This window comes from Ornithorhynchus anatinus, chromosome 20 (genome assembly GCF_004115215.2).
Source record: "Ornithorhynchus anatinus isolate Pmale09 chromosome 20, mOrnAna1.pri.v4, whole genome shotgun sequence".
Classification (NCBI taxonomy): Eukaryota; Metazoa; Chordata; class Mammalia; order Monotremata; family Ornithorhynchidae; genus Ornithorhynchus; species Ornithorhynchus anatinus.
The window spans coordinates 18,058,813-18,082,385 of record NC_041747.1 but is presented as its reverse complement, the minus strand read 5'-3'; the positions used below and the strand labels follow the sequence as shown (position 1 = coordinate 18,082,385).

The 23,573-nt window shown below is 47.0% G+C and overlaps 1 protein-coding gene across 6 annotated transcripts in view; it reads right to left on the bottom strand.

The window, feature by feature from the left end:
- Positions 1–2,911: 2,911 nt before the first annotated feature.
- Positions 2,912–23,573, bottom strand: part of RDX (radixin) — a 62,698-nt gene continuing 42,036 nt past the window's right edge. For all 6 annotated transcript variants that reach the window (XM_029047879.2, XM_029047876.2, XM_029047875.2 and 3 more), the window contains 4 exons: positions 13,002–13,162; positions 10,080–10,172; positions 8,538–8,780; positions 2,912–5,526 (listed from right to left, as the gene is read on the bottom strand). In XM_029047879.2, coding sequence (XP_028903712.1) covers positions 5,362–5,526; positions 8,538–8,780; positions 10,080–10,172; positions 13,002–13,162 — 662 coding nt within the window. In that variant the 3' untranslated portion in view covers positions 2,912–5,361. The remainder of the gene's footprint in view (positions 5,527–8,537; positions 8,781–10,079; positions 10,173–13,001; positions 13,163–23,573) is intronic.

Sequence of the window (23,573 nt, the reverse complement as noted above, 5' to 3'; positions counted from 1 at the left end):
ACTTGCCCGAGGTCACACAGCAGATAGGTAGTGGAGCCAAGATTAGAACCCAAGGCCTTCTGACTCCCAGACCTGTGCTCTATCCCCTAGACCACACTGCTTTCCCAGGACGACAGTTTCAAGGATGGTGCTTCCGACGGCGAGATTCCCAGCTCGCTGTTACACTCTCCTCTCCCAAGCGATCAGTACAGCGCTCTGCACACAGTAAGCGCTCGATAAACACCTTTGATAGATTGATCACCCTTCGGGAGCAGGCTGAACAGGGGTGATGACCACTTCACACTATTTGACTGAAGTCACCCTCTCTGACATCAGGGGTTCCTGGGGAGGTGCCGAACCCTAAAATTCGCTTCCTGGGGGTTGTGGTGAGGGTGAGAGAGCAAGTGAGGGAGAGAAAGAGGGACAGAGAGAGTGTGTGTGTATAGGTTTGGGGGTGGGGGGATAGAGAAGGTAGGTGTTGGGAGGAGGGGGCGGGAAGGAGGGAGGAGTCAGCCAGCCACCATCTTCCCAAACCCAAGGACTTTGATGGCACCACCCAAATCTGTCCTTAGCCTCCTGGATTGGTGATGCCCACCTTACCCAGCTCCAAGGGCCCCGGCCCATGAGACCCTCAAATCCACCAGCAATCCAGCCTGGTCACAAGACCACAGGACAGAATCAGCAGGAGACCTGGGTGCTAATTTCAGCCCCGCCGCTTTTGACCTCGGCCAAGACACTTAACTTCTCTGTGCCTCGGTTTCCTCATCTGCAAGACGGGAACGTGCGATGCCTGTTCTCCCTCCCCCTTAGACTGTGTGAACAGAGACTGTGTTCAACCCAGTGATCTATCTACCACGGTGCTTAGTAGAGTGGATGACACACAGTAAATGCAGAACCAATACTATATTATTGTGGCATTATAATTACTGGGGGCCCCTAACACTAAATGTGAATCTGCCTTCAAAATGTTTGGACTTTCAGGTCTGGGGCTTGGAGTATCTAGCCTTAAGGTTAGGGGCATCATCCCTGAGGAACGCAACCCCAAGAAGAATTCACATAAAAAGCTCTGCCCAATACCGTGGAGCCAGAGATACCCAATCCAACCCCCCAGAAAGCTTTAAAAGGGGCCAAAGCCTCCCTACTCTTAGCCCCGATTCACGGTTGCCCGTAGGGATTGAGGGGATCCCTGCAGCTCATTCTCTGATCCCCATTTCCCCACAACACTCGGCACCCGGCTTCCTCCACAGATCCCTCAGAGCTGCAGGCCCCCGCGGGACGGAAATCACCTCTCAGCTTGGGAGAGGGCACGGGCTTCGGCAGCCATTTGCGAGGAAGGACCAGACAAAAATCAAGTCTCTGTGCGCTTTTTGTCCAAAGAGCCAAAGGCGCACTTCAGGGTCACACCACAGGACTTGTGGTGGGAAGGGGACGTGTCTCACCAACTCTGTTATACTGGACGCACCCAAGCGTTCGGTACAGCGCGCCGCTCAACTGAATGACTGGCTGCACGATTACATCAAGCTGAGGATGGTGTGACATCACTGGGCCCTGTGGCTGCTTCATAATTGCTGTTCTGAGCAGCCTCGCGGTGGGGAGTAGGAGGAGCGGAAAGAAGGAAAAGGGGAGAGGAAAAGGGAAGGAAAGGAGAAGGGAAAGAGGAAGGTGGAGGTGAGGGGGAAGGAAAGGGAGAGGAAGAGAGGAAAAGGAGACAGGAAGCATGGCCCTACAGGTCGATTATTCCAATACTCACAGCAATGGGGCAGGTTTATTCATTCAATAGTATTTATTGAGCGCTTACTATGTGCAGAGCACTGTACTAAGCGCTTGGGATGAACAAGTCGGCAACAGATAGAGACAGTCCCTGCCGTTTGACGGGCTTACGGTCTAATCGGGGGAGACGGACAGACAAGAACAATGGCGATAAATAGAGTCAAGGGGAAGAACATCTTGAAAAACAATGGCAACTAAATAGAATCAAGGCGATGTACAATTCATTAACAAAATAAATAGGGTTTACCCGACTAAATAATCGGTTTATCCGACTAACAGAAGACAGGATCCCCTTCCCTTCTCCCACAGAGGATGCAGTGAGGTCTCCAGGGACTGGTGGGTCTTGTTCTCCCCGCTCGCTGGTGGGCAAAGCCTTAGGATCGATGAATTAATGATGGTACGTATTGAAAGATTACTCTGCGCAGAGGACTATAACAAGCTCTTGGGAGAGTACAAGAGAGTTGGTAAACACAATCCCTGCTCACAAGAAGCTTACATTCTTTGGAAAGGGGACAGCCATGAAAATAGAGGAAATAATAGAGTAAGAGGATAGGTACGTAATTGCTGTGGGGCTGGGGTGACTATTGGAGCGTTTAAGGAGTATGGAGTCAAGTACAGAGTGACCTCAGAGGAAAAGGCAGACGGGGAAATGTGTTTATGTTCCAGATTAATAGGAGGATGGAATAATTGGCAGCCTCTGAATTTTAAAGAATGAGTTTTGCTTCCTACTAAAAGAGATAAATTTCTCTAAAGGCATTCGGACCCAATATTCAATCCTTTTAAGTACATGCATAATCTAATGGTGAGATGACAATGAAAATGAAACTGAACCTTCCTCAAAAAGAGGCTAAGTAATGGACAGTACAACAAGTCACCGGGAGTCCTCACCCAGCTACACGAGAGCCGTCTCGGTCCGACTGGCAATTCAAAAGATAAACAGAATCGATCCCCAGCTCCTCTTCACTTCCAGACCAGAGGCCACTAATTTTCAAAGTCATCACAGTACTGTTTTTCCGCTTCTAGCTCTTTCATTTTGAATATGGGTTATCCCCAAATGACTCTCGGCTCCGGAAAGAAGTTACGGAAGGCTTGTTTGTTGTTGTTTTTTTTAAACACACAATCTGGAAATCTGGGTAAATAACAACAATGGACCTCAGAGGCATGGGCTTTTATCTCTTTATTGTTAATCAATGAACGTTATCCAAAATAGTAGATGTAACCGGAGCTCAATTTTACGCACAAATCATGATGCAAAGGGCTAAAGCACGTAAGAAGTGTACTCGACCAAGTATCCTTCAATTTATTCCGAAGGCTATTGCTCCAGCCTGTCTTCCCAACTGCTAGGGGCAGCAGCCAGATAGCTTTTGATCATCGTAAAAACCCATGTTACAAATGGTTGCTCCTGCTTGTTTTAGAAATATTCACACAGCTTCATAAATGGATGAGCTCCATTTCAATTCTAATCTATACATTATAGATTATGAACAGCAAACATAACTGGTCGTTTTTCAACACTGATGTCGAACCGATCTATCAATGTTAGTGCACACATGTCAAGAGAAACTAAATGAACCTATAAAAAGTTATTGGAAGCACAGTATTTTCACCTGCTCTGGCAAACGGCTCTAATGTTTTGGAAAACTCAATGCCCGGGCTTCATTGTGTGAAACTTGTGATCCGTAACCTGTGTTCCGCTGGTACGTCGCAAGTAGAAACACTAATCCCCACAAAGCAGTGTTTTTGTGGCTGGCACAATACCTGCCCATCAGTCACCTCACCGTTAACCTTCCAGTCCACAGAGCCAAAATGTATTCAATGCATGCCCTTCCTTTTCAGCCCAGATTTTTTTCCTCGTCAAAGTCATCGAAATCCAAAAGCGCCAAGGAGACTGTCCGGACATACCTTGATCCTATTGTGCATGAGAAATGTTCAATCAAATGGCAAATTTAATCGATAAAAGCCAATTTGAGGGCATAATACCAAACGGACGGGAAGTGAAGCAACCCGCAGAGAGCCGGGCCTTTCCTGCTCAATCCATTAAAGAAAAAGCACCGAGACCAAGTTAGTATTAAGGGCTATTTCCTAAAGGCTAACTGTCATTGAGATGAAATATTAGCTTTCTACTCTAAAACCACTCAAAAGGTGTAAATCCTCCTTTACAAGAGTGAGAGAAAAATAAGCAAGACTGAATTCACTTTTCAGGTGTGCTCATGATGATGAAATTTCTCTTTCAGGAAATGAATCTCCAAACTTTCTTCACTCATCCTATGAGTGCCCTCTCTCCCACACTTCCCTACCCCTCGCGCACACTCATTATCATTTGCCACCCCTCCGGAAAGCCAGGATACCAGTGAGCTCACCATTTCGATTCAAATCAATTTGAGCAAAATAGGCAGTTCATCGCTTAGCCCAATCCAACATCTCAGAGCTAAAATCTTAAGATGCATACCTCAAGATTTACCGAATCTCTAGATTGCAAAACTTAGTTCATTCCCTATTCGTGATGTCTCCAGGGCAGTCACCGTGTGCAGGGAGATGAGGGAGTACACACTGTCCCTTGCTTGGGACTTCCGCTTTCATATGCTCCCTTGCCAGAAGGGTCCAGGTTTCTCCTCTTTATAACTATTAAAAAAAAGTTATCCACTGCTATACACTTCTCCTTTAGTATAACTTATCTAAAGCAATCTGGGAAAGCGCAATACTACTCCAGGCTTGAGCGTACGATTACTACCTCCAGGTAAAATTCCGTTACCAAAATCTCTGGCGGAACGATCGCCCGCAGTCTAGACCTTTGTGAACAGGTAGGACAAGAAAACCATCGGAGGATGACAGGAGGTGAAACACCAAACGATCTGACGGACAACGAAGACGATTCCCGAGTCGGCAATATCAGATGTTTGCAGTTGAGGTTAAAGTGAGACGGGGTGTGGGGGAGTGCTGCTTTGGGCTAAATGGTATTTGTCTTTGGAATGATTCAGACTTATTCAGAGGCAGCTCTGAAGAGTGAATAAGATTGGCCAACCTGCCATTTAAACTCACTAGAACGGTCACAAGACTGCTGGGATATCTGTGGCACGAGAGGGGCAGGGATGTAGACTGTAAGCTCGTTGTGGGCTGGAAATACGTCTGTTTATTCTTTGATTGTACTCTCCCAGTGCTCTGCACAAAGTAAGCGCTCAAACACGACTGACTGACTGATGAGGGGCGCCGGAGTGTGCTCTGCTAAGCGTTCTGAAGCCTTCACTGCCCGTATCTTCTACATTCTCCGCGTGCTACTGCCCAGCAGACACACTCTCAGTCACGATAATTACGTTAGCCTTCGAAGAGGAAAACAAAAAAGTAAAAACAATGTCATCTATAAATGTGAAAATGAAGGTTGGTCAGAGAGAGAATGAGAGAGAGCATGGAAAAACAAAAACAAACTAAGCATATCATCACACAGCCTTTAATGCCGAAGAGCTTCCCTTTTTTTTTTTTCTTTTTTCACCATCACAGTTAAACTGGTTTAAGTGCTTTGGCAAGGTGGGATGCAAGCCATCAAATCTGCAAAGGCCTGTTTTTCTCTGTTGGTGGTTCAGCTTTACGAAGGACACATATGCAAAATAACAGCTCTCACATCGCTTCAAACTCATCGATACGTTGTTTCGTGTTGCCTTGTCGGATCTGCCGCAGAGTCTTGTATTTATCCCGGCCGGCTTTAACGTTCTCAGCGTGAAGAACGTCGTTTTGTGTTTTCTTGGTTTCGTCTCTGGCTTGGGCCAACTCAGAACTCAAGGCCTGTGAAAACAGTGGAGAAGCATTTGTATTCAAGTAGTCCCCTGAGCGACGCGGTTAAAAGACTCCTTGCCCTTAAGGGAAAAAAGCCTACAGTACGCGTGCCTTTCTTCATACACTGAAACGTATTTATTGAACAGTGTTGAACAGCATATGGAAGACCAGGAATTGGATCGTGGAAATCCTCTAGTTATTGAATTATAATCGAACACTCTTCTAAGTAGTGCTGGTTTTCTGGTTCTATCCCCTAGCTCGTTTGTAAGAGACCATTTCCCTGAATCTCTAAAACTCGTGTCCAGGCCTGGCAGAGAGGAAATGGCTGAATCAGGCGTTGCTTGCCAAAGGACAACTGGGCCTGATGTTCTGGGTGAGACACACTCGAAAGACAAGCCGCTCATCGAACTTCTATTTTCCTTGTGCCTCTGCTTAACGTCAGCTGTTCGCACTGCTCCTCAGCCATTGTGGTCTCCTCCCCTCCAACCAATCCTCGGGGATTCAGGCAAAAGCTCCGAATTCGCTCTGATCCCGGCAGCCCTGCTCCTGGGCTACTTCTCTGCAATTCGTAAGGAAGTGCCACCTGGGGAGGAAGGTCACTCAAAAGAAAAATAAAAGTGCGCCTTTGAGAAACAAAGGGAACAAAGGGCAGTGTTGCCCAGTGGAAAGAGCACGGGCCTGAGGACCTGGGTTCTAATGCTGACTTGGCCACTTGCCCGCTGTGCGACCTTGGACAGGTCACTTCGCTTCTCAGCGCCTCGGTTTCCTTATAAGTAAAACGGGGATTAAATACGTGTTCTCCATCTCCCTTAGACGGTGAGCCCCATGTGGGACAATGACTTTGCCCAACCTGAGTTTCCTGTATCTACTGCAGGGCTTAATACAGCTCTTGGCAAAGGGTAAGCACTTAAATACCACAAATATTAAAAAGTTAAAAATACTAAAGTCGGGCAGTTGTCCCATGCAAGGACATTAAAACGGGATCCTACCTGCATCCCCTTCTCCTCAACATGTTATCCAACCTCGGCTTCCCGGACTCTGTCCTCTCCTGGTTCTCCTCTTACCTCTCTGACCGTTCATGTCTCCTTTGCGGGCTCCTCCTCCCCCTCCCATCCCCTAACTGTAGGGGTTCCTCAAAGGTCAGCGCTTGGTCCCCTTGTGTTCTCCGCCTACACTCACTCCCTTGGGGAACTCATTCACTCCCACGGCTTTAACCATCATCTCTATGCGGATGACACCCAAATCTCCATCTCCTCCCTGTTCTCTCTCCCTCCCTCCGGGCTCGCATCTCCTCCTGCCTTCAGGACATCTCAACCTAGATGTCCTCCCGCCACCTAAAACTCAACATGTCCATGACTGAGTTCCTTATCCTCCCTCCCAAACCCTGTCCTCTCCCTGACTTCCCTGTCACTGTGGACGGCACGACCATCCTTGCCGTCTCACGAGCCCGCAACCTCGGTGTCATCCTTGACTCCGCTCTCTCACTCACCCCACACCTCCAATCCGTCACCAAACCCTGCCGGTCTCACCTTCACGACATCGCCAAGATCCGCCCTTTCCTCTCCATCCAAACTGCTACCTTGCTGGTACAATGTCTCGTCATAATCCGACTGGATGACTGCATCAGCCTCCTTTCTGATCTCCTTTCCTTCTGCCTCTCCCCGCTTCACTCTGCTGCGCGGATTATCTTTCTGCAGAAACGCTCTGGGCATGTCACTCTCCTCCTCAAAAACCTCTAGTGGTTGCCTATCAACCTTCGCATGAAGCAAAAACTCTTCACTCTTGGCTGCAAAGCTCTCCATCCCCTTGCCCCCTCCTACCTCACCTCCCTTCTCTCCTTCTACAGCCCGGCCCGCACACTCGGCTCCTCTGCCACCGCTAACCTCCTCGCTGTGTCTCGGTCTCGCCTGTTCCGCAATCGACCCCTGGCCCACGTCCTACCTCTGGCCTGGAATGCCTTCCCTCCTCACACCCACAGACTAGCTCATTCCCCCCTTCGAAGCCCTTCTGAAAGCTCACCTCCTCCACGAGGCCTTCCCAGACTGAGCCCCCCTTCTCCTCTGCTCCTCCTCCCCTCCCCAACACCCTGACTCCCTTCCTGTGCTCTATCCCCCTCCCCGTCCCACAGCACTTGTGTACAGATTTATTTTATTAACGATGGGTATATATTTATAATTCTATTCATTTATATTGATGCTATTGATGCCTGTCTACTTGTTTCGTTATCTGTCTTCCCCTTTCTAGACTGTGAGCCCGTTGTCGGGTAGGGATTGTCTCTATTTGCTGCCGAATTGCTAGTACAGTGCTCTGCACACAGTAAGCACTCAATAAATAGGATTGAATGAATGAATAAAGGCAAAAACCTAAGGCAGATATTATTTCAAAGACTATATATCAATCGATCAGTGGCATTTAGTGAGCGCTTACTGTGTGCAGAGCACAGTACTTAACTACTTGGGAGAGACCGATAGAGTACAGTTAGTAGACAAAATCCCTACGTACAAGAAGCTTACAGTCTAGACGGGGAGGCAGACAAACAATTCCAGACAGAGGAAATAGCAGAGTATAAGTACGTATATAGGGATTTGGGGGCTGGGGTGAATATGAAGTGTTTAAGGGGAACATAACCAAGGTGCAGGAAGGAGGGAAATAAATATACATGATGTAGGTATGAATATGTACACACACAAAGACACATACATATGGGGGGGGAGGGTTGCATATATACATACATACACCCCCCCATACCCATATATACATAAAATATATATGCATATAAAATATAAACACCTCCAATATGCATACACACACATATAGACACACACACACACATATAGATATACACAAATAAAGCATATACTTACCCAACTAGCCACAATGCCACAGATGCTAGAGAAATTCCTGGTGAGCATGGAATTCATCTCTAATGTTGGCCGAAAAAACTCATTTTAAACGAATAGCAAAAGAATCGGAACTGTCAGTTCTAAGATAGGAACTCAACTACGAAGCCGTGCTAGTACCTGGAGTTGTTTCTTCACCCGTTCATTTTTCTGCGTTTCCGTCACCCGCTCTTCCTCGCTCCTGTGGTTCACGACCCCTTCGTTCAACAGCTCGGCACTAGCTTCTGCGCTGTTCTCATCCTGTTCGTCGTGTTCGTTCTCTGTCGGAGGGATGACCGGAGGGGGAGGAGGGGGAGGGGGAGCGGACATCACAGTTTTCAGTTCTTCTTTGGTCTTTTCCAAGTCTTCTTGGGCTGCAAAAGCCTGGATATTCCAACAAAGAAATGACTTGAATTACTGTAGATTCTTTTATTCACAATGGAAATCCATTTTTAAAATTCAACCCCTTCTCCCCCAGCCCCTGGAAGTAGTTGTTACTTTCTCCTTCCCATCGTGGAAACTGTCACTCTGGCATTTGTGTAAGTATGACTACATGACTACATTTATAACACCCAATATTGCTTTCCGAGGAAAATTTCATTTCAAACTTGTCTTTAAAAACTGTACTTTTATTTTGCAGGGTAACAACTAAACCTGGCTTTTTTACTAAAACACGGGCAATTTTCATGATCAGGCTGTTTAGGACTATCCACCTTTTGGCAGCGTGACTTCGGATTCCACTACATTGTAAGCTCCTCCACCAAAATGTAAGATCTTTAAAGGCAAGGACCAATCGAGGGTACTTATTGATCGCTTACTGTGTGGAGAGCACCGTTCTAAGCACTTGGTAGAGTAAAATACAACAGACTGGTAGACACGCTCCCTGCCTAGGAGCAGCTTACAGTCTAGAGGGGGGAAAACATATTGAGTAAATTACAGAAGTGTGCAGACATGCTGTGGGGCTGAGAGTGAGTGAATATCAAGTGCAATGAGCTTACAATCCGGTGGATCATGATGTCTACCTTTATTGTACTCTCCCAAGTACTTGGTACAGTGCTTTGCACTCAGAAGATGCACAATAAATAGCATTGATGAAGATGGATGAATTTATTTTGAAGCATGGGAAGCAGCGTGGCCTAGTAGAGAGAGCACGGGCCCGGAGCCAGAGGACGGAGGATTTAATCCCAGCTGCACCGCTTGTCTGCTGGGTGACCTTGGGCAAATCAATGAATTTCTCTTCGCCTCAGTTACGTCAACTGCGGAATGGAGGTTCAATATTTGCTTTCCCTCCTACTACTTAGACTATGAGTCCCTGGGCGACAGAGACTGTGTCCTGGCTGATTAATTTGTCTCTAACCTAGCGCTGAGAACAGTGCTTGACACACAGTGGGAAAAAAACACCAAACCCATTACTAACATTTGAGTGGCAGAGTTATGCTCCATTTGAAAAACTAGACAAATACGTGATTAATTTGAAAAATTTTTAAATTATAAAAACATCAATAGATTGAAGAGAGCTTTGACCTGACAGGGAATATCAAATCCCATGTAAACTCTCCCACCGAAAAGTCCTATCATATAAGAGTTCATCCGAGGACAAAAATGCTTTTATAAATCAGCGGTCATTTCGGAGATATCGGGATCTCATCTCGAAAAGCTTTAAACCCACGGAATGGTCATTACTTTGTGTTGCCATTCTGAGGCTTCTTCTTCCTTCTTCTTCTTAGCTTCTTCTAGAAGTGCAATCTTGGCAGTGAATTCAGCCAGCTCTGCTGCCTGAAATAGAGAGAGAAATCAGCATGCGTAACACAGACAACTGAATATATGCGTCTTGACCTTGCAGTGTGATAGGGCAGAAGGACATCCCATTTTGCGGGCAGGGTGCCAGGCCGATGATGCCTATGACTGCAAGGAGGAGGCAAAAACTGGGGTGAGTGGATGAACAAGCACCCAAATTCACTGGAAGAAGCCAAACTCAGAATCCTACACTCCCCTTCCTGTACGGGACCCCACGATTTTCCACGCTAGCTGCAATGTCCACAGATCACAGTTAGCTTTTCTCCTCAGTCAGTGCTGTAGAGTGATTAAAAAAGGCCTGTACACTCAGACTCCTCTGATGCTGATCCAGTTCTGCACTGTGGAGCAGCTATTCCCCACCCATTTCAATTAGGGAGTTACTATGTTAATCAGAGAATAAAGGAATAGAAAGAATATACGGGTCTGAAAGACCTCAAACACCGTGGGTGGCTGAGCCAACGGCCAGCAGGTCGGAGCAGAGGAGCTGGGGGAGGAGAAGTGGGAACCTGGCTCTCCGGGCCACTTCCTGGCTACCTCCTGGCCGCCTCCTGGCCGCCTCCTGGCCCTCTTGCTCCTCAGCAGGACTAGCATGTTGCTCATTGAGCTCCTGGCACATTTGCAGGGATCCGACTACCAACCGACAACTCTGAGGTAACACACAGACTCCCCCACCACGCTCAGACTAATCTTAGTCCTGGGCCAGGTAGAGAATCGGCCTGGGGCAGTGCTGTCATTCGTGCGCCGCTCGGGTTTTCGCCCGAGACGATTACTTTCACCGTGGCTGTCATTTTCCCGACAAATACATTCTCAGTAACATTTTCCTAGTATGACAACCCATAGGCGCCCATTCCGATGCCCTGTGGGGTTGAAGTTGAAGGGAAAAGGCTACGTTTTCACTCAACAAGGTTTGGGGCTGGTCTAACCTTATTTCTCCCAGGTGTCCATCAAAACATCACACTCCAAATTAGGGTTGAAAAGACTCCCCCCTCCCCCCTTCCCCACACCGATCAGGTCTTTCCGAGCCACTAGCTCTTCAAAACCCATTTGCTTCATGGCCCACCCCTCGTACTCCCCTCTCAAAATCCCCATTCTCCTTCTGCCCCATACTCAAGAGCAAAAAAACTGCACCCCCACAATAACCTTCCAGGGAGTCTTGGCATTTCTGCCTATAATCTGACAGATATTCGGAGATGCTTCACGGATACAGAAAAACCTCACCTAACATGACTTGAGCACTTTTAAATTCACCAAGGTGTGGACGGCATACATCCAAACCCCAGAAGACCAGATGGCTCACTCTGATTAAAATCAAATCAAGTTCAAACTAAACTGCGCAAAGGCTAATTGGAGGAAACAGCACCGAAGAGAGAAAGAACCTGCCTCCTTTTCTGAAAGCGCTTTAAAGTTTTAATGGGAGATTGCTTCTTCAAGAGTCTAAACAGCTCTAGCCTAAGCCAGATAGGAGAGCAAGGAAACCTGGAAAAAGAATTTCCGAAATCTCTTTGCAGTTCAGAAGAATACAAAGGACAATCTGACGGCTAATTGGCTGGATGGTCTGTTCCATCTGGCCTGGATCTTGGCCGGCTCTCGCCGTTGGCAAACTACTCTATTCCAGGAAGCCGCTTTGGGCCCCAGAAGATGGGACCGGTGTATTTCCTGGGCAGCTCTCATCACTCAGACCATCCTCGCTGTAGGATCCCTACAAACTATTGGCAGGAGAGGAAGCCTGAGAGAAGAGGAGATAATGTTCCCATTCTCTCCTCCAAATGTAGTGTGGCCTTCCAAGCCCAAATGTTCTTTTTTTTAAATTATAATAAATAAGACCGAGAACAGAACCCGTTACCTCCGGCTGACGCCACGATTCTGTCAGAGCAACTTCAAAAGGCGCCCCATTTTCCACAACTACAGCTAAAGGACTCTTTGACGTTTTAACCGGAGGGCATTTTTCTGAAGAGTTCTCACAAGAAAAAGGAGGAATTCATGTGAAATACGTGGCTGCAACAGCCCTGAATCCGGGACTTGACGACCAAGAGGGGAAGGGCGGGGAGGGGAGAGAGGTGCGTTGGGAAAGAAAGTCATGAAAAGAAGCTTCGGCACTAAGGAGGAAAAAGATATCAGAAAGCGGAATCAACTGTCATTATTGCTGAATTGTACCTTCCAAGCGCTTAGTACAGTGCTCTGCACACGGTAAGTGCTCAATAAATATGACTGAATGAAATGTAGTGATGCGACCTGAGGCGGTCAGGATGGGGAAGTGTGACCTGTTTTACATTTCCTTCGAGACCACAGAAGGGTTTGTCATTCCTGAAAATCAACTGTAGCGATGTGCCCTCGGGAGGTCAAAATGGGGAAGCTATACAAGTTGTACACTTCCCACGAGCCTGCGGAAGAGTCTAACATTCCTGAGAGCAATGAGCCCGCTCTCTGAACTAATTCATCCTTGGACCGCAGGAGGGAAAATCTTCCATGACCCTTCACCAACCCTCACCACCTTTGTCCAAACTGGCTAGCTCCGTAGGCTCTCAGGCAATCTAAAAGGGGCCACACGGCAACTGCGGAGTCCTATCACCCCTCTTTCAACACTCTTCCCACTTCTATCCATAATCTGCAACAGATCAATCGTGTCCCTCTGGGGTTTCCTCTCCCTGGGCTCGGGACCGGGGCCCTTTTGGTAGCAGACTTTATGTCACACACGGAGCCTGGTGGATCGAGGGCGTCTGTGGCCACGGCTAAGCACGGCGCGGGTGGTAGACACCCGATACAGGCCGTCTTCTAGGTAAACTGAACACGCTTTAGCCGATTCCTTACTAGTTGTTCTTGGTTTTTCATCTGGTCAGCGGCCTGTTTGGCTAAAGCAGACTTCGCCTCTTCTGCAGCTCGACGCTCCCTTTCCAGCCGTTCCGCTTCCTCTTTGGCTCGCTTTCTTTCCTGGTCAAGTTCTAGAGCTTTTCGAGTCTGTTCTTCCAACTCTGCCAAAAAAAAAACCACCCAACAAAACAAAAAAACCACAGCAAACACCTGTTAACAAAATTAGCACACTGAAAACGGTTCTTACTGAAGAGACAGCAGACACCACGGCGAATGCAACCAATAAAACTGATAGAAATGAACAAGCTTTCAAATTCATTTATTTCCATTACCCAGTCGCTTCTAACCGCCAGTGTTTTGTGAAATTGCCACTCTACCTTGCATCTCCACAGCTGGAAGATGAGAAGCAGGAGCAGCACGAAGCTGTCACAGAACTCTGAGTGTTGGGTAGGTTGTGGTTTTGTTGTTTTGACAACTGGACACTCAGAGCAAAGAGCCTGTACCTCTGCTCCTCTAGCCCCCAAATCCTACTGCACTGGTTTTCGCTTTGTGTGTATCTGTCCTGGTCTTACGTTAAGTGTTTTATTATTTCACCTCTCCACATTGGTCTTACCTGGGCTCCTCCTGTAAACTCTTTCCCAGTGCTTAAGACGATCCTTTCCACGGGGTAGTCCTTACCACAATTATTACTATTATCATTAATACTAAGGGCAACCCTACATGTGTACATTAGTCATCATTTTGCTTTATTTCTTGGTTTTGGTTTTCCCCTGTTTTTTTGAAAGAAAGTGGAAGCGACCCCAACGCTTCATAAATTACCCTATTTATTTTGTTAACGAGGTGTACAGCCCCTTGATTCTATTTATCGTGATTATGTTGTCTTGTTTTTGTCCGTCTGTCTCCCCCGATTAGACTGTAAGCACGTCACTGGGCAGGGACTGACTTTCTGTTGCCCAATTGTACATTCCAAGCGCTTAATACAGTGCTCTGCACATAGTAAGCGCTCAATAAATACTATTGAATGAACAAAGCACTCAGTGTTCTACTCAACGACGGCTTAGGCGATGGGTGAGGGTACAGTTGGGGGTCTGCTGCTTTTAAGACCTCAGGGATTTTTTTGGCCCCTGACCCAAGACGGCACCTACAATCCCTCTCAGCCGTCACGCAAAGATTACCGCCGGCCGTGAGGGAGCTGGGCAAGAGGACATGGATGGCTCGGCGCAAGCCAGGATCACGAATCAAGTACAACGCAACTGTCTGACCTGCTGGCAGAGGGATATTCCATTTCCCCGTTAACCACTGATGTCTGAGCAAGGCTCATTTCAAGCACGGCCTAGCGATACAGCACGGGCCTGCGAGTTAGAAGGACCTCGGTCCTAATCCCGGCTCCGCCACGTGTCCGCTGTGTGACCTTGGGCAAACACATAATAATAATAATAATAATGTTTGCGGCATTGGTTCAGTGCTTACTCTGTGCCAGGCACTGTCCTAAGCACTGGGGTACATACAAGCAAATCAGGTTGGACCGAGTCTCTGGCCCAAATGGAGCTCGCAGTCTCAATCCCCCTTTTACAGATGAGGTAACCGAGGTACAGAGAAGAAAAGTGACTTCCCCAAGGCCACACAGCAGACAAGTGGAGGAGTCTGGATTAGAACCCATGACCTTCTAACTCCCAGGCCTGCACTCTATTCACTTTGCCATGCTGCTTCTCCCTTCGCTGTGCCTCTGTATCTCAGTTCCCTCATCTGTAAAATGGGTATAAAGACCGTGAGCCCCACGTGGGACAGGGACCGTGTCCAACCTGATTAGACTGTATCTACCCCAGAGCATAGAACAATGCTTGACTCACAGTAAGCACTTAACAAATACCTTCACTGTTAGCAGCGTGGCTCAGTGGAAAGAGCTCAGGCTTTGGAGTCAGAGGTCATGAGTTCAAATCCCAGCTCTGCCACTTGGCAGCTGTGTGACTGTGGGCAAGTCACTTCACTTCTCTGTGCCTCAGTTCCCTCATCTGTAAAATGGGGATTAAGACTGTGAGCCCCACGTGGAACAACCTGATTCCCCTGTGTCTACCCCAGCGCTTAGAACAGTGCTCTGCCCATAGTAAGCGCTTAACAAATACCAACATTATTATTATTATTATTAAAAAAGAACTCAAGGGTAGAGTGGCAGAGAGGGCAGGAGATTTTCTCCCAGAGACAATCACACAAAGACAACCTCACCGTCAGCAGCACCGTCTTCAAAGAGACGGACTAGTCTTAGACCTTCGTGCTTTATATACAAAATACAGGTTCCAAGGATAGGATTGCTGATAAAACCAGGCACACACATAACTTTTAATCTGGAGAGAGGCAAGATCTAGGAGCTCTAGATGGGAGGGGGGTTCACCGATGAAGTCACCTCTAGCTTCTCAGGAATGATCCATATAAACCGCATGAGTATTTTACGCCGCATGATATTATAAAATGGGTTTGGAGACCCACAGACATTTTCTCCGTATGTTCAAATTGCCACCTCCATGAAGACTTCAAACTTGCCTGTCCCATCAGTGAAGAATGACAAAATATATTCCCTCGTTCGAAAGAACTAAAGTCCAAACGGGCATATTTTCCTTAAAAGGGGTATTGGCTAACACCAATCAAGAGTATCTACGAGCGCTTGCTCAATGCGGAGTAAGTACAGAGTGTTGGGGAAGAGTTCGATAAATAAAAATTACCTAACATGCACAGTGAGCACGGTGTTCCCACAGAATAAGAACCTAAGTCGTAGCGCTACCGGACCGGGCCACTGGCCCATTCGGCGTCATATTTTACGCCTGACAGAGGAAGCCCAGCCTGAAGGAACCGTGTTAACGGTTATTCTTGGCAGAGACTGGTTATGGAAAAGTTCAGGCCGCTCTTCAAAACAAAACCAAAATAACTACGGGAAACCCGGGGCACTAATTTTGCCTGCTCTCCCAAACTTGGGAGCTACATTTTCTAGAGACTTCTGGGAGAGGGGACTGTTCGGGGAGGAGGAAAACCGATCTATAAGCTGGACAGAGAGGTTACGTGGTCTCTGTTAATTGTTTACTATGTGTCGAGCACTGTTCTGAGTGCTGGAGTAGATACAAGTTAATTGCAAGCTCGTTGTGGACAGGGAATGTGTCTGTTTATTGTTATATTGTACTCCCCCAAGCACCCAGTACAGTGCTCAGCACACAGTGTGCGCTCAAGAAATACAAAAATATTGAATAAAAGGTAGGACACAATTCCTGACCCACATGGGGCTCAAAGTCAAGTAGGAGGGAGAACAAATTATAAGACCGTGCGTTCCTTGGGGTGTGTGGGGGGAAACGGGATGGGACATGGATCTTGTCCAATGGGGTTACCCAGTGCTTAGCACCTGGAAAGTGCTTAATAGCAAAAATAATAACTTAAAGGAGCTTGGCTGCCCCCATCAATCATTCGGTGGTATGTACTGAGCACCTGATTGCGAAGCACAGTGCTAAGCAACCTGGGAAGATGTGCCAACTATTTATTTCAGACCTCGAACAAGCCATCTAATGCACTGAAATAGCAATCTGCTACAGAAGCCTTTTCTGTTACTTAACTAAACTTTCATTATATAATTTAAATTGCTACTGTTTTCTATTTTCCTAGTATTTTGTTCTTAACTAGGTACCCCCGGGAAATTAAGGCTGGAATTATACAAACTGAAAAATTAATAATAGACCTTATGATAATAATAATAGTATTTGTTAAGTGCTTACTATGTGCCAAGCACTCTTCTAAGCACTGGGGTAGATACAAGGTCATCAGATTGTCCCATGTGGGGTTCACAATCTTAATCCCCATTTTACAGATGAGGGAACTGAGGCACAGAGAAGTGACTTGCCTAAAGTCACACAGCTGATAAGTGGCAGAGCCGGATTAGAACCCACGACTTCTGATTCACCAGCCCGTGCTCTTATACCCTGAACCTTAGAGTTTTAAATACCTACATCCTCTAGGGAAATCAGCTGTTTTGTAAACATCTGTAGATCATCATCAATGGTATTTACTGAGCACTTTGTGCAGAGCTCTGTACTAAGCGCTTGGGAGAGTCCAACAAGCCAGAGTTGGTAGACACATCCCCTGCCCACCTCGAGAGAGAGATCTAAACCGGTTCTGAGGTTCTGGCTGCACCTAGGTGCCATCGATCAACGGTTTTTATTGAGCACTTACTGGGTGATGAGGACCCTACTTAGGAAACTCCAGGACTCATTTATGCCTACGCAGAGAAGCAGCGTGGCTCAGTGGAAAGAGCCAGAGCTTCGGAGTCAGAGGTCATGGGTTCAAATCCCGGCTCTGCCACTTGTCAGCTGGGTGACTGTGGGCAAGTCACTTCACTTCTCTGTGCCTCAGTTACCTCATCTGTCTAATGGGGATGAAGACTGTAAGCCCCACCTGGGACAACCTGATTACCCTGTATCTACCGCAGCGCTTAGAACAGTGCTCCGCACATAGTAAGCGCTTAACAAATGCCAACATCATCATTATTATTACCATTCGGGAGAAGTCGCAATGAAAGTTTCTAAAATTGAAAAACGGGGATAAGGAGGGCTCATTCGGTCACGAGACGATCACGCCGCCAAGTATTACACCAGTGCCTTTATCTCTTCTCATTTTGAGGTTCTCACCAGTGACGGAGGCGCCGAGTCTGTTAGTCACGTGCAATCGAACCAGCCCGATTTGAACGGCTATTACTGTAATTAGATGAGAGTGGAAACATCGGAACACGTTCCTATTCGCCAATAAGCGGCACCAGAGGGCGGCGGGGGGGGAGGAGAGAGGCTAGTCCGTGCCCCGATACCACTCGCTGACTCACACCAACGGCATTCGGTTACACGCAGAGCCTCGGCGCTTTAATCACCCCGGCCACGCTGACTGGACCGCTCGGTTTTCTCGTTTGCGGCAGAGTCAGTGGCCTGACGGCCCCACCCCCGCAAACGGGATGGTTTGGAATATCCTGGGAGGGGGCCGAACGGACAGTGAAGGGAAGTGAGGTAGTTTTAATCCGGTCGTTTATTCTAGTCCGCCTTGATTACTCTATTAGCCTCCTTGCTGACCTCCCTGTCTCCCCCTGCTCTGGTCCGTACTCTGCTGCCCAGATCATTTTTCTACAGAAACGTTCAGAATGCTTCCCCATTTCTCAAGAAACTCTAGTTGCCCATCCACCACCGCATCAAAGAGAAACACCTCATCGTTGGCTTTCAATCGCTCACTCACCATGCCCCACTCTGACCTTACTCGTTACTCTCCTACTACAACCCAGCCCACACACTTCAGTCCTCTAAGGCTGACCTCCTCGCTGTCTAGCTCACAGACGATCTGTCGCCCACGTCCTGCCTCTGGCCTGGAACGGTCTCCCTCCTCATAGCTGACAAACGATTACTCTTCCTCCCGGCTTCAAGGCCTCACTGAAGGCCCATCTCCTCCAAGAGGCCTTCCCCGACTGAGCCCTCCTTCCCTCTTCTCCCTCGCCCTTTGGTGTCACTCTGACCTGCTCCCTTTCTTCACCTACTTGCCGACTTAACTCCAAGCGCTTAGTACAGTGCTCTGCACATAGTAAGCGCTCAATAAATACTATTGAATGAATGAATGCACCTACCTTCCCAGCCCCACAGCACTTTTGCACATATATCTGGAATTTATTTTATTTATATTAATGTTTATCTCCCCTTCTAGACTGCAAGCTCACTGTGGTCCAGGGAATGCGTCTGTTTATTGTTATACTGTCCTCGCTCAAGGGCTCAGTACAACGCTCCGCACACAGTAAGTGCTCAATAAATACAACCGACTGCCCGACTAGTTTTACAACTGTGCTGTATGCTCCGACTTACTTTCCTCGTGACTCAGCCGGAAGAGATTTTTGTGACCTTGTGAGAAGGCTGACCTTCTCTCTGACCCAGCCAACAATCAATGGAATTTATCAAGCACTTTCTGTGTGAAGAACACTAAACTAAGCACTTGGGAGAGCACGGCATAGAAAGTAGACTCTAGACTGTAAGCTCCTTGAGGGTAGGGAATGTGTCTACCAACTCTTAGAGGAGCAGCGTGGCTCAGTGGAAAGGGCACGGGCTTTGGAGTCAGAGGTCATGGGTTCAAATCCCGGCTCGGCCATTTGTCAGCTGCGTGACTTTGGGCAAGTCACTTAACTTCTCGGTGCCTCAGTTACCTCATCTGTAAAATGGGGATTAAGCCTGTGAGCTCCAGGTGGGACAACCTGATTCCCTTGTGTCTACCCCAGCACTTAGAACAGTGCTCGGCACATAGTAAGCGCTTAACAAATACCAACATTAACTCTTTTATACTGTACTTTCCCAAGAGCTTAGTACAGTGCTCGGCACATAGGTAAGCGCTCAACTATCAATAATAATAATGTTGGCATTTGTTAAGCGCTTACTCTGTGCCAAGCATTGTTCTAAGAGCTGGAGTAGACAGAAGGTAATGAGGTTGTCCCACGTACGGCTCACAGTCTTCACCCCCATTTTCCAGATGAGGTAACTGAGGCACAGAGAAGTGAAGTGACTTGCCCACAGTCACACAGCTGACAAGCGGCGGAGCCGGGATTAGAACCCATGACCTCTGACTCCCAAGCCCAGGCTCTTTTCCACTAAGCAACGCTGCTTCAGCCATTGATTGATTGGTGTAGAATCAAGCCTTTCAAAGGAGCTTACAATCTAGCCGGGGAGACCTGGGGTAAAAATAGAATCTGGAGTGGGTTAATCGGATCGTTATCTTAATTTGGGGTTATTTTCAATTCACCTGATTTCCCCGCTCTTCCCCAGGCAAAGTCCTCAGGGCGTCCAACTTGTTAGCCCGATTCTCAGCTTCCTTCACCCTGAGAGTTTTTAGAACCAGGGGCTGGGAATATTATTTTGCACATCTTGATTTTAGCATATATTCTCCGATTTGTGTCACTAATTAAATTCAGACTTTGAACCCAAGTCACACCAGACAAGATCAGTCCTGGCCTCCGGAGCCTCCACAGAATCTCAATTAGATCTTGGATGAAATTCCAAGTTCCACCTCTCCCTTCGGTAGTCCTCAATATAAGGTGGACGGTCATTTGGGGCTCTACAGCCAAGCGGCCCCAATTTCCATCGGACCCAGAAGCCTCCGTGGAGCCTAATGATTCTGCTCATCGGCTTGGGCTTGGAGACGGAATGGAGTTTCATCAGCCTCTTCTGCTCTGCCCTGCTGCTACTGGGGAGAGGATTGCTCTTTCGCATAATACCGTATTTTTTCAGAGCCAATCAAGAGATTTTACTGGGGTGAACTAGTATAGAGCGCTAGGGCTAATACATTTTTTTTTTTTTCAAGAAAGGATTTCGACTTTGAATTAACATAGGATAAATGAAAAAAAAAATGAGATTTCTTCATTGGAATTACCCAGAATGAGAATCTCAATTTCAAACGTTTATTTGAATCCTGTAAAGATGGAAATTCTAAACTGTGGTCCCTTGCTTCACCTCCTCCCTCCGACTACCCGCTTTCTAATCACTATGTTGCTTACTTCATAACTCGCGAGCCTATTTCACTAGAATCAAAAGGGGGTAGAGAGAGAAGAGAATTGTAAAATAATTGCACAATGGTATTTCTTGGGCACTTGCTGTGTGCAAAGCACTGTACTAAGCAGTTGGGAGAGTTTAACACTGAAATGATTCTCATTTTGTTACGGCGACATCAAAGGTTACTTGTAAGAGCTCCGTGGTGTGGACTGTTGTATTATACTTTCCCTAGCGCTTAGTACAGTGCTCTGCATGCAGTAAGCGCTCAATAAATACGGCTGAGGGAATGAAGCAGGGATGCATTTGTGCTCTCCTCGATAGGAAGGAAAGAATCAGCTCACGGAATGCGAGAGCTAGACCACCGTAGTTTGCAGCTCTTCATCCAAGTCAGCCCAGAGATAAAATATATCATATATAATAATAATAAAAATGTTGGTATTTGTTAAACGCTTACTACGTGCAGAGCACTGTTCTATGCGCTGGGATAGATTCAGGGGAATGAGGTTGTCCCACGTGAGGCTCACAGTCTTCATCCCCACTGTACAGATGAGGGAACTGAGGCACAGAGAAGCGAAGTGACTTGCCCACAGTCACACAATCCTTATAGTAATTAATGCGCTATTTGTTGAGTGCCTACTATGTCCCAAGAACTGCACTAAGAGCTGGGGTGGATACAACACAATCAGGTCAGACACTCCTCTTTCCATGACCCTCCTCGGTCACTCCTTTCAGAATGTAGCAATCTTTCCTTTCAGGAATCTTCTCCTCCATTTAATTCACGATGCCTGTTTCCTTTCATTTAGTCCGCAGTGAGAATAGAGAACAGCTTGTCTTTAGATTGTGAGCCTACTTGTCTCGTTCTGTTGTTGCCTGTTGTTTTGACCTGGTTTGTTTTGCTGTCTCCCCCTTCTAGACTGGGAGCCCGTTGTTGGGTCGGGATCGTCTTGCCGAATTGTACTTTCCAAGCGCGTCCAACGGTGCTCTGCACACAGTAAGCGCTCAGTAGATACGACTGAAGGAAGGAATGGTATGGCTACAGAAGAGGAACATACCCGAGTTTTCACGTGTGCAATTCTTTCCACAGTAATAATGTTGGTATTTGTTAAGCACTTACTATGTGCAGAGCACTGTTCTAAGCGCTACTTATGTACATATTACATACCTTATTACTGAACCACTGACTCACTTCCGTACCTGGTTTTCCATCTTCCTCCCAGCTTTAATTTATTTTAGTATCCATCTCCCCCAATAGATTATAAACTCCTTGAGGGTACTGAGGATGTCTTTTACACTGCACTTGGTTAATCATCCCAGTACTACTAATTAGGGGATTTATTAAGCACTTACTATGTGCCAAGCACTGTCCTAAGTGCTGGGGCAGAGACAAGATAATACAGTGCTCTGCACACTGAAGACGCTTAAGAATGCAATCTCACCATCAGGAGCATTGTCTTAGACTCCAAAGAAGTAGCCTAGTGCGCAGGCCTGGGAAAGACCCGGCTCCACTTGTCCGCTGTGTGACCTTGGGCAAGTCACTTAACTTCTCTGTGCCTCAGTGACCTCATCTGTAAAATGGGGGTTCAGATTGGGAGCCCCTACATAGGACAGGGACGGTGTACAACCCGATTACTATCTGCCGGGCACATAGTAAGCCCTTAAATTTTTTTTAAAAATAGATCTGCATTCCATCCCAGCTCTGCCACTCGCTGCTGCGTGACTTCGAGAAAGTCACTTAACTTCTCCAGGCCTCAGCTTTCTCATCTGTTCTCCTGTGGGACTGTGTCTGATCTGATTATCTCGTCTCTCCCCCAGTACTCAGCCCAGTGCTTCACGGTGCTTAACAAATACCACAAGAGACAATTCTATCATTGTTGGGGGAGGAGGTTGAAAAACAATAAAAATTTCTGATTTTTTTGGTGAAACACTTGTTTTCCCCCAAAGCACTTTCACTAATTATCTCCTTTTGTCTTCATAACATATCTGGGGGTGGGAAGAGCCAAGTATTACTGCCCCCACTTCACCGGTGAGGCACTGAAGCCTAGAGAGGGTAAGTGCCTCGCCCAAGGTCACACTAAAGGTCGGAGGCAGAGTCAGGACAAAACCCAGTCTTCTCGACTCTCAGAGCTGGACAGTTTCCACCGGGCCATGCTGTGGTTTCACTGACCCAGATCTCTCTTCCTGTGCTTCTTCTACTGCCAACAGTCAAGAGCTAGCTAAATATTTAATTCTGAATATTTTGCTACTTCGAACGCTTGGAGTCAGCTCCGTTACTCAAAAACACTGCAAAGGTTTAGACTACGATCGGAAGTAATATTTAAATTAGCAATGGAAAGAAAGGTGAGGTCTATTTAACCTTTCAGCCATCTTATATATTTGACTCTCGAATTCGACAGTTTGGATCCAGTGGGAAACTGGTAAAAGACCTAGAAAAGCCTTATACTTTGCCCCTCATGTTCGTTTTTGTTTGGATTTCCAGGGGAATCTGCATCTGGGGGATATTTTCTACACAGGCAGATATCGGGTACCTTTTTGTCTGGTGAAATGCAAACAATAGATGGACGGAAGTGAAGGCTTTTACTGTTAATGCGGAAGGAGTTACAGTGATTAAATAATCCTTAAGACTTCAAAATTCTAAACGGAGCTTTCCTTTGTATTTCCCTGAAAATGGATTTGGCAACGGCAGGCCAAAGTGAATCCCAAGAAGCGTGAGGCCTGAAGTTCCAGATCACTTCAGTTCACTGAAATGACTGAACACCGAAGAACTTCTCTTTCTTATCCTTCTACTTCCCTCCAACTAAAATCCACTTTAACCCCTGGAGAATCTGTTTTGGAATTTATTTCATTTTATTAGAAAAATCAGAAGTGGGGTTGTTCTTCGGTTCAGATACCGTGTGGCTTCCCTTGCCAGCTGCTGAATGGGTCTGCTATAATGGTGCTCCCTAGCCCCTCTCTGTCCTCTGGGCTGTGGCTGTTTGGTTTTTTTTTCGGTTGTTGGTGGTTTTTCCACTTTTCCCAACAGACGCTTCAGAACCCTAAG